The 11,794-nt window shown below is 32.2% G+C and overlaps 1 protein-coding gene across 1 annotated transcript; it reads left to right on the forward strand.

Annotated features, from left to right (window-relative positions):
• Positions 1-1,021: 1,021 nt before the first annotated feature.
• Positions 1,022-3,166, forward strand: LOC131066005 (uncharacterized). Its single transcript, XM_058000675.2, has one exon. The coding sequence runs from the start codon at positions 1,584-1,586 to the stop codon at positions 3,084-3,086; it is 1,503 nt and encodes a 500-aa protein (XP_057856658.1). The 5' UTR covers positions 1,022-1,583; the 3' UTR covers positions 3,087-3,166.
• Positions 3,167-11,794: the final 8,628 nt, after the last annotated feature.

Raw genomic sequence — 11,794 nt, forward strand, 5'->3', positions numbered from 1 at the left:
TTGAAATTCCAAGGCATTCAATTTCAACCTTACACCTTTAAAGTTTTCTCCAATTATAGATCAATATAACTATATATATTTGTCAATGATAACTTTAGGAATAACATTCTACTCTTTACAAATTAGTTATTGCATATAAAGACGTATGTTCATTCATTGTAAACCATGCAAAAAATTAAGGACATCTTAACAATGTAGGGATATTTACAAAGATTAATTACAAATTATTCCAATATATACATCAACATATATTATCTATAATCTATTGCATAATTGTTTATTATACTCAATCATTGTTTCAAAGCTGTTGAATTGGTCATCTAAGCATTTTGTTTTAGACATGACCCTTGCAATTGAAATAATACTCAAGGATTTTTGTAAAAATCACCAATTTCTTATCAAATTTACACATTAAAAGTTCAAAGCAAACAAAATCTAATAACCAAATTTCTACTAATTAATTCACATGTACAATTTCAAGTCCAAAAACAAATTCAATTATACAAGTGCGGATCTAAATTAGACCAAAAGACGCATCATTTTGTAAATTTTGAACTAATCATCTAATCAATGTTAAATTCTAGAACCTTGACAAATCAATATCTACCACCTTTCACGATATATTTTCATCATAAAATTTTAAACTAAATACTATATTTAATTTATTTCATTTGTTTAACATTAATTCAAACATTTATTATGTGAAATCCCAACTTATATTTAAATATATGTAAATACATCTTCCCCTACACGATTCAATTAACGAGAGAGTTCAAAAAGCTTTTGAGAGGTATTCCTAATTATTCTGTAACTTCAAAAGGTCCACACAAAAATTCTAATAAAAAATCTCCAAATCATCGTGGATACGTTACTATCCACCAACTAGGTAGAAATGGTCTTTCCCTTCCTGAAAAGTTGTTGGGACCAAAGAACCCTTTCGTTGTGAGTACAGAGAGGGGAGTTTACCGACACATCTACATGAACATTTTATTTATTAATTTTCTATTTCTATAGAACGAAATATCGTGTAGCCAATAACTAGAGTTACAATTTGCATTAATCATCTATAACAGACAAAATAGACTCTCTCTTGACAAACAGCCTAACTAGGGAAGCCGTAAAATGCCAATATAAAGACAAGGAAGGTCAAATTCCAAGTACTTTACCACTCGTTATCTTAGACCTCAATAAATGTAGTGACAGAAGACCGTTTTTACTGCTTTATGCAATGACCATAATTATCCACCATGGGAACATTCCCTAGTTTCTTATACTTCTGTTTTTTTCTGAATCCTGAACATATGTCTGCAGAAGGATGAAAAAAGAAATTGAACTCAATTAACATGCCTGAAGGCAATCATATCTCTCAGCCCCACTCAGCAGAGCCATCACCATAGCCAATCTTGAAGCAATCTCCCAATAGTGCATATATACATTGAATATATATCTTTCTGCTGGGACCCCAATGTTTCCTTCCTCTTCAATCCACGCAGATAAATAGCAGAAATATGGGCTTCCATGTTATGAAAGCTGCTTCACTGTAAAATGCCAGAGAGGTAGTGTTTGAAATTTGTTGGGGAATCATGGGGAAATCTGGGTTCAGAATAATGCTGTACAAGCTCAGAGATTTTGCCAGAAAAAGCCCCAATAATCCACAGCCTGGAAATAATAAAGATATTAAGATTGAAAGAACGATTAGCCTGCCCAGAAGGGGCTACTACCACGAGTTTGCTGCTTCTTCTTCTTCTTCGCAAAGAGGGGCAGGTCAGGGGTACGATTCTCCCGGGGGCCCAAACCATGAAAAGGATGAGAAGATTCCCAAGAATAAAGGTAAATTGTTGCACAGTAAAAGCAATAGTGTGGCTAGGCGTAATAAGCCTCAGCTTTGTTCTACACTAATTGAGACGAGAGTCTCAGCAGGCTGCAGCTACAGAGTCGCCATCGCGCCAAATGCGAAGAAAAGCTTGCTTGGTAAAAAAAAGAAGGTTTTCAAGAAGAATTTGCAGGTTATTGAAATGGCGAAGCCTGGAAACCCTGAGTGCATAAGAAACATGGAAAATTTGAGGGAAAGAAATAAAGGAATAATTCAGCAGAGCAAGAAGGAATATTCCAATTGCGCTGCTAAGGTTTCTTTTGACAGCGCCGTGCAAGAAGAGAGGTTCGGGTTCGAATCCCTACGGCGTCCGGCCTTGAACTGTAATGATAATATCAATTTTAATGTTGAAAGATGTTCTGTTGGAGCTGTGAAGGACGGAGGGTTCGAACCCCGGAAAATCCAGCCTGGTATTAATAGTAATAGTGGGAGAAGATGTTCTGCGTTTTGCTGCAGCTGTAGATTGAGCATCTCAGACTCCATTGAGGGGCTAGATGAGAGTAGCCTGTTGGACGTGGATATCTGGAGCCAAGAAGAAGAAGAAGAAAAAATTGAAGCTGGACATTTGCAGACGCCTTTCGTGAGACAATCCGATCGTGTTGTCTTGGATATGAAGATTGATTTTTCTGAAGAGGATTTGATGGAAACCAAGGCGACTTTATTCAGGCCAAGTGATGTGGCTGCTCATGCGCAGGTGCAGGCCAAGCTGAGCCAGATGATCGAAGAAAAAGGCTCCAAGAAGAAGAAGAAGAATGCAAGGCTTTCAAATTTAACCTCGAATGCAAAAGATGTACAGCTTTTTCCAGAATTTCATGCAAATGATGATTCAGACAGCAGTAATTTATTGCATGGGGCGATTAATGACCAGGAATTGAATGAAGTAAGAGGAGACTGTTACGCCCGCCCCAAAATTGATAGGCAGCGGGCTAGTTTGAGGCCAAAAAATGGCGAGAAGTGGAGAGCAGCGGCTAATTTTGCAAGTAGCGAAGGAAGCAATAAGATCTCAGAAAGCGTCGCCATTGCTAAATCCTCGTATGATCCTCGAAGAGACTTCAGAGAGTCCATGGTAGAGATGATAATGGAAAACGATATTAGAGATGCTCAGGACCTTAAAGAGCTTTTGCATTGCTACATTTTTCTCAACTCAGAGGAATATCATGACGTTATTTTGCAGGTTTTCGAACAAGTCCAGTCGGATTTGAGAATTGCCTGAAATATATATGATATTATAAATGGAGAGCCTTGTAGAATTCTGAATTGATAAATTCATAATTCATTATATTTTTTACTTCATTTGTTTCCATATCGCAAGAAGATTTTGAGCAAATTCTGTCGGATTTTCCATTTGAAAGAATGCGTATGTAAAGTTCTGTAGAATCCCAAATTGATAAATCTAAAGCCTTGCACAAATCTTTCAGCATTCAAATCGCATTTTCAACAATGCTTTGCTATTGCAGGTTTTTAATGCAAATCCAATGATTTTTGGTCAGAATGAGCTCGTGAATATTAAGTGGCGTATAATCTTTTCTGTAGAAATTCTTCATCGTTCACAGAGGACTAGTGATAAACTGTTTTCTATAAAGTTTAAAATAATATTTTAGATTTAATGTGCGCATTGCCGTGGCCATATAATTTGCTCTTTTTGTGTTTTACAATTTGCTTCGTATAATTTCCTAAAACTCGAAATAATTGATGAATCTAAATCCATTTAGAGCTCAAATAATATTTGTTATCACAATGTGTTTTCTGTATAGCAAGTATCGGAACTGAAAAGTTTTCTTCTTACATTTTCTCTTCAGAGAAAAATTGTAGAACGTTAAGTCCTGTACATTGCTAAAATTTGAGAACAGTGTTAAATTCGGTGGAAGCAGAACCAGAGCAGTGGTCAGGAATCATTATTTTTAATATTAGGATTTCTGTTCTGTTGGAAATCTAAATTCAGATAATGATTTTTGTATTCAAGTGTGGAACACTATTATTTTCCACCGTGTAGAGCATCGTTAATAGGTGTTTATAGAAGATACCTTAGCGAATTATCTCTTTCCGTGATGAGCAGATTTTTGAGACTTGAAATGTTGGAAAAGAATACTACTAAGTCAAATCAATCTCACGAGATTTGTACTTAAAGATTAATTATTTTTGGTCTGTTCTTTCCGTGAGGAGTTCATTCGTGAGGCTCCAAACAGTGGAACAGAATACTGCTACAGGTCAATCCAGAAAGTCAAATCAATCTCACGAGATTTGAATTTACAAGATAGTAAACTTTTTATTCTTCTTCTTCGTTCTGATGTTCTTATTAGTGAACATCCAAAACTTGGAAAAGAACATTCTAGTTCAATCAAGAATCCAAATCAATCTCACAAGATTTGTGTTGCAATTTGACCGCGTAATGTAAATTTTCATTTCAGAATCCTAGCATGAAATTTTCACCTCGAAAGAAAATTACTGCTTGTAAATTTAAAATCATCTCGTTTCTGGCCTGAATTTCTCTTTTCCTTTCGGATAAGCATAAAGCATGCACAGACAGCAACAATACAATTTTGTACAGATACAAATCTTAATGAAGAATAAAACAATTCTACTTACTCTGGGCGAGTTGCTGAAGAAGAGAATGTCGGAAAGTAAAGCGAATTGTATCTGCTTTTTTGGCCGCAGCAATGATTCGTTTCTGAAACAGTTGTCTGCAATTAGCTATGATTATTCTTTGTTTAATCTTGTAGCTTTGTTTAGCAGGTAGGCAGTGGAAGATTTTCTCCAAACTCTCCAGTAACCTCTCAAAGATAAATGTGCGCTGCAAAACTGTAAAATGTGACCGTTGTGTGGGGAAAAACTGAAGAACACCTTGACTAAGAAAATTCGGCGATACTAATCACCGACCACCATTAATGGCGCCATTAAATTCCACGTGGCATTGATTCATGTGGTATAAAAATAATATGGGCAGGTCTTTGCCTTTAGACATACGTAATCTGGCGTACAGAGCAAGTAATAAATGCTGTAGAGAGCGTCTCTAATAAGTTTATGTGAAATTGGACTTGATGTTTACGGTGAAGATTAAAAAAAATTACGTTTAGATTTTGCAGAAAAAAATTTATGTAAAGATTTTCTCCAGATTTAAAACAATTTTTTTGAGTTTTAATATTTTTATCAGTATAATATGATTAATTTAAGTATGTGCACATGCAGCGAAGTACGGGAATGGAATTTGCTGAGGTGGGGCAAGAAAAAATAAGTTCTAGTTGTATTTTCGATACAACCAAACCAATGGACGGCAAAATGAGTTGTGTAAAGTAGATTCTTTTCAATGCACAAGATAAATCATTCTCCTTTGCATGTCATTTGTAAGAATTCAAAAATAGTAAAAATTGAGAAATGGTGAGAGCATAAATAAACAAAATTTCACATATAAGAATTTCAAATGTTGAATTTAAAAGTATTTTTTATCAACATATTCAATAAAAATAACATTTTTAAATTATTTTTGATATATTTAAAGAAATCATTATAAATTGTTAGATAAACATTTTAATTTTGATTCGCAATTTTTTTTATGAATGATTTTTATTAAATTTATATTAAAAAAAAAAAAGAAATAGTACAATATTCACAAAAAAAAGATAAGGTGGTAGATGACACACTCACAAGGTTTAACAAAAGAACAAAATATCAAGGGTCAAACCCACGAAAAACTTAAGCAACCAAAGCTATACGAGGAGGGAAAGGAGAATCCTCATCATCAAGCTTCTCTGAAACATCATCGAGGGTAACATCATCAATTGATTCCCATCCAATGAGAGTGACAATGTTATCTTTGAATTCTCCTTAGAAGGTTATTGGGCACAAACTGGAGAATGATAAACTATAGATGAGGAAATTTGCTAGTGTCATGCTTACCAAAATCTTGTCTAGGAGATGGTAGAAGGGAACAATGAGATCATCCTCTTGGGACAATAAAAATTCTTGGAATTTTTAGGCAAAGGGCCATGAGAATGAGAAACACAATCTCCACAGCTTCCATGATCATGCCTAGTTGAATGGTTGCATCCATGCTAACATCTCCAATGGAAGGTGGAGTTAAGAGAAACTCAAGAAACCATACAAGGGGCATTGTCCCAGTAGTCTAGCAATTCTTGGAGATGGACAATTTTAAGTACAATTTTGCTAGCTTGTGCATGAATCAATGGGTGGACAATAGAGAAAAAATTCATAAAAAATTGTATTTAAAATGCTAGATGGGCTTGTATATTAGGAGAGGGGATCCAAGAGATAAACACATCTTAATAGTTATTATGGTGCAATACATGTAACCCCTCATTTCAATAAATATGTTAAAATAATTAATAGTTAAAAATATTAATTCTAATTGTGTTTTATCAAAATGCCAATACATGCTCATGTGTATGTGTACCTATCCCAATTAAGGTGAACAAAATAAAGGACACCAGAGTTGCACTAAAAGACAACATGGTCAAATTGGAGCACTTTTTGAAAGTAAAATACACTTGTTAAATTATTTATATGGCCAAATGTATAACTATCCTTTTGAGAAGGGTAAAATGTTAAATAGGTTGCAACAAGACATCCCAACAATCACTTTTTGGTCCCTAAACTACCATAAATTGTACGTGTTCATGTCATCTATATAGCCTATCAACTACAAATGTTCTCATACTTTTTGTCACATCCACTTTGTCACCTTCCAATGAATGAATAGACTTACACAAAAACAAATGATGTAACACATCTGTTCTAGACTTGGAAACAAATCGACTTCAGATTCAATAATAAATCATCCAAAAAAGAATTATACAATTTTTAATTTAATGATAGTTTAATATTATTTTAGAAAAAAAGTTATCTATGCATCCATCACAAGACATTCCATTATCTTTTTCCTCTTGGTGGTCTACATATATCCTCATCAAATGCATCTCTTAATTGATAGGTCTAACAATTGGCAAATTCCTTCAAACTATTATTAGTTTTATATTTTAAGTGATATCAAATGCATACTCTTCATTTTTTTTATATTTTTCTACATAGTTTACATATAGCATAATAAAAAAAATTCAGTTTCTTAACTATTTTTATTTTGTAATGTAGAATGCTATAAGTTCTAAAATTTACATTTTAATTATTTACAAATTATATATTTACATATATTTGTTGAGTTGTACATATTTATACATGTATTTTTCTACAAGTTTACAAATATGTAAATATTATTCATAATGAACTTATGTTTAGAAATCGTAGAGTTGCTTTCACCAAATTTTTTACATGATATTTGTCTATAAAAAATTGTCCAAATGTATATATTTTTACACAAGTTACTATACACATTTTTATATGTATATATAGCTGTGTAAGTAAGAAATGTATCTCCAACAAATTTTTGTATTTTTTTCATGCAAATCTCTCCTTTGTCTTATAATATAATTCTAAAGGGTTTATTTTCTTAAGTACAACTATTGATGATTTTACATGTTGAGGGTTTTATAGTTATATAGTTCATTATGTAAATATAGAGTTATATATACATGTATAGAGAGCTATACATAGTTCTACATATATAATATAATTATCTATATTATTATATTACGACTCTATATACATGTGTATAGATTTCTATGTTACTAAATGTGTGTGTGTACAACTCTATATATGTATCTACAATTATATATGCATATATACATAGGTATACATTTTTAGGTTTGAAAACTGTTTGTTTAATTATGTTTGTTAAGATAGTTGCATCGCATACACCACCAAGTATACCAACATATTTAAGCAATATCAAATGTACACTTTTCATATTTCTATATTATTATACATAGTTTGCATATATCATAAAAAGATTTTGTAGATTCTCAAATATTTTTATTTTCTAATGTGGAAAACTACAAGTTCTAGAATCTACACTTTTAACTATTTATATATAACAGGTATATTTTTAAATGTTAGTTTGTTGCAGATACTTCTATGCATACTTTTCTATAAATATACAAAGATATAAATATTATTTATATTGTTTATGTTTATAAGTTGTAAAGTTACTTTTGTTAAATTTTTAAATATGTCCATATATATTTGTCTAAATCTATATACTTCTATACAAGTTACTGTAGATGTATAAAAATGACCATATTCCCAAATGAATATTTTATGTTCATTCATCTATTTAGTTAAATCTAATTTAATTAAATTACGTGCATTCCTCTATTTAATTAAGTAAATTATCCAATTTATTTAGTTAAATTCATAAGACCCCTTTCGTATCATTTAATTGAATAAATCAATATATTTAATTAAACCCATTCCTAGCTAACTTTTAATTAAATTTACATTTAATTAATAGTCCACCCCAAATTGAATAAATCTAATTTATTCAATTTCCCAACTTGCAACCAAATTGAAATAAAGCAATTTATTTTAATTTAAATTCTATTTTCCCTCACCCACTTGCATTTTCCTACATCTCCCACTTGCCTCCTAAACCCCTTTCTAACCTTCTTCTAGATTCTTCTAAACACTTCTCAATTAACCTAACCCATCTCCTGAATATTGTCACATCCCTAAACAAAGGGAAGTCACTTCTCAAACCTCCAAAGTCTTCTAAACCATTAATGGTTAACTCAACCTTCTTACATGGTTAGAGACTTTTTGCCTAACTTAACCTCCATCTAACCCAAGGGTCTCATCAAGAATTCATTGCTTTGACCATAGTTATCTCTTTAACCTTTGCACAAGAGTTTATCCTTTGGGTAAAAGCTTTATCCAATGGATAACCCTAACTTAACCTTAACCCTTAACCCCTAGGGTAACCATGAGGTCTTCTCAAGCATTTAATGCTTCTTACATCTCCTCTCAACCAACCTTATGTTGACAATTGTCACCATTTCATTGGTGCCAATTGCAAACATGGATTCCCAACTTTCAAACGCAACCCTTGATTCAATCTTTCAATCCTGGCCATCCATTGCCCTATTTTTGCTATAAATAGAGCTCTCATTCCTCCATTTTCATCATCCAAGACTTTAGCATCTCACTTATACTCAAATCCATTCAAGCTTTCATATTTTATATGTTCATCATTTAGCTTCTCTTTTAAATCAGGAATTAATCTAAATATGCTAATTTAGAGTATGTTCCTTATCATATAGCTTAAATCATGAACTAGTATAGTATGCTAGGATAGTTTTGTTTACTAACCTTGTCATTTTATAGTTAGTTTATTGCATTTGTAGAATCATGCATAGATTAGGATGCATCTCATATTAAATCAACAAAAAGCATCCCTTTTTCTTGCATTTGCCATCCCTAAACCATTTTGCTCAGTGATCTGAGAGCAAAAACATTTGTTTGAGGGACCGTGCAAGATAGAGAACCATGGAACCATCCTTGGGAAGCTGAATTATACTTCATAACTCCATAGCTTGCACCAAGAAGTCCTATGGGTGTGTGAGCAAGGCTCCATAGAGCTCCGTTTTCCACATTTCGAGTTCTATTGTCCCGCTTTTCCCGCATACAGTTAATATGCAAAATTTTATACAAATATATAATGTAGGTTTCATAGGATTTTTAGAAAAATAAGATCGATCAACAAGTAAAGATGACTAAAATGATTGTAGATCAAACAAACATAGAGAAAAATTTAAGTTCAACCATGTCCCTTTTACCCCCAAAATATCCCATATAATGGGGTTACTTAATATTTTGATCCATATGCTTATAGCTCCAACCAACCTACAATCTAGGTAAGGACTTAACATCACAAATAAGTGGCAATTAAGTACACCAACAAATCAAGCTATTTATGTATATACATTCAAACAAATATATTTGCATTGGTAGTCAATCCTTGATCTCTATAGAACCCATTCCATTTCCTAGGTTTATAGAGAACTGAAGAATGTATTTCATGATATATGATACAAAAAAATCATAATTGTACACAATAACAGTAATACATTACAATAATAATATTTGATCATATGTAACAAGGTTTTTATAGTGGTCCAAAGGATTGACCATTCATTTTTATATTTTATTATAGTGTTCTAAGAAATTAACAAACATATGTAAGATCAACTTTGAAATTATTTCAAGTGTACACAATTATCAAAATATATTTAAGATTTTTCTTAATATTTACTATTATATTTGAAAGGAAAAAGGGTGCATGAAAATGATTCCTACACAAATCAAATGAGAGTTTTGTACAAATTTTAATCTTCTCAACATTTGATATTCGAAACACAAATGAACATAAAACATATAATATAGCATATCAAAAAATGTATTCAATATTAAAACCCACACTTGAAATCAAACCAATATATTATTCAATATGCCAAAGGAATACAACACACATATGGATCAAGCTATTAAAGGAGTATCACTAGCATGTAAAGCTAGAAAAAAAAATGAGTGTAATAGTACCTACATATTAACCATATACACTAATCCTCTAATAACCAAATAAATAGATAAGGTACAAATCTTAAACCATGAATGGTTTGGAAAAAACATTTTTGAACCCATGATAGGTATGACATCCAAAACATATTGGTTCAAATTACAATTCCCCTCCTTGATCTTGGTATGGCACCCAAGTTGGGTTATGATGAGTTGTACGAGAATCAATTAATTATATTCAGTTATGATGGATTCTCTTAAAATTGTAAGTGTTGTCATATATGACATATTTTATGATAGTTGTAAGGTGCACAAGAGCATCTGTCATACCTATTTTTATCAAAAATGAAGTGCCTAAGTTTGGGGGCACGTGAGAGGTCTTAGAAATATTGTGCAAGTGTTTATAGCATGCTTAGAGGTGGTCAAAAAATGTGACACATGGTTTGGATGCCCATCGCTTTTATCTCTATCTAGAAGTCACTTCAAACTTGTTAATATCTATATTGTATGTCTTCTATGTGGGTTTTAAGAGAGAAGTGAGGAAAGTTATTCTTTGTTGGGTTATGTTGTGGATTTCTTCTAGAAAAGCAGTATGTAGACTTAATGTAAAGCCTTAGAGCCTGCAAGTGTATTCTAATAGTTTGTTGTAGATTAATACATTGGTTCGATGCTTTAGAGCGTGGGGATTTTTACCTAAAAGGGTTTTCCCCACATATATCAATGTTTCTCCTCTCATATCTATCTTTCTTCTATTCTCCTAGCGTGGGGATTTTTACCTAAAAGGGTTTTCCCCACATATATCGATGTTTCTCCTCTCATATCTATCTTTCTTCTATTCTCCTTCTTTCATGTTCTTGAAGTGTTGATTTACATATCGTTATGTTGCCAAAATTTATTATGTATGCTAATTACATTATCTTTCCTCTAAGGGTTAATAGATGGGAAATTAACTATGCCTATTTCTACTTTAATGGCTTAGTAGTATGTTCTTGTATCAAGTTATTGAAATCTGATTAAAATAAAAATGTAGGATATTGAAGGTGAATACTAGTTTTCAAGGCCTTTTTGGGTTCATCATTCCCTTTCATTTGGTAGCAAAGCTTAGATCCATGTTTTGCATGTACTTGCATGCACATGTATGTGAGTCACATGTACTTCCATGTGTGTTACAGGTAGTTGCATGAACTTGCATGTCAATTGGATGTAAATGCATGCCAATTTTCATGGTTTTTAAGATTCTAGGTATTCCTTCTATTGTGATTTATTAGCCCAACAAGCTAGAGAGAATCTATTTTGAAGGAATCAATTGATTATTTATCATTGTCTAAGTGGAATTTTGCAATAGATTTTATTTTTGAGATACATCGGACATTTTGAAGGATGAAAATGAGAATTTTATAGATTTGATTATTGAGATTAAGGTGTCTCGACCTTAGAGTCCTAACATATTGAATTATTTAAATCACATATATTGTTATTATTAATTTTGGATCAGAAATGAAG

This window comes from Cryptomeria japonica, chromosome 3, assembly GCF_030272615.1.
Source record: "Cryptomeria japonica chromosome 3, Sugi_1.0, whole genome shotgun sequence".
In the NCBI taxonomy this organism is placed as follows: domain Eukaryota; kingdom Viridiplantae; phylum Streptophyta; class Pinopsida; order Cupressales; family Cupressaceae; genus Cryptomeria; species Cryptomeria japonica.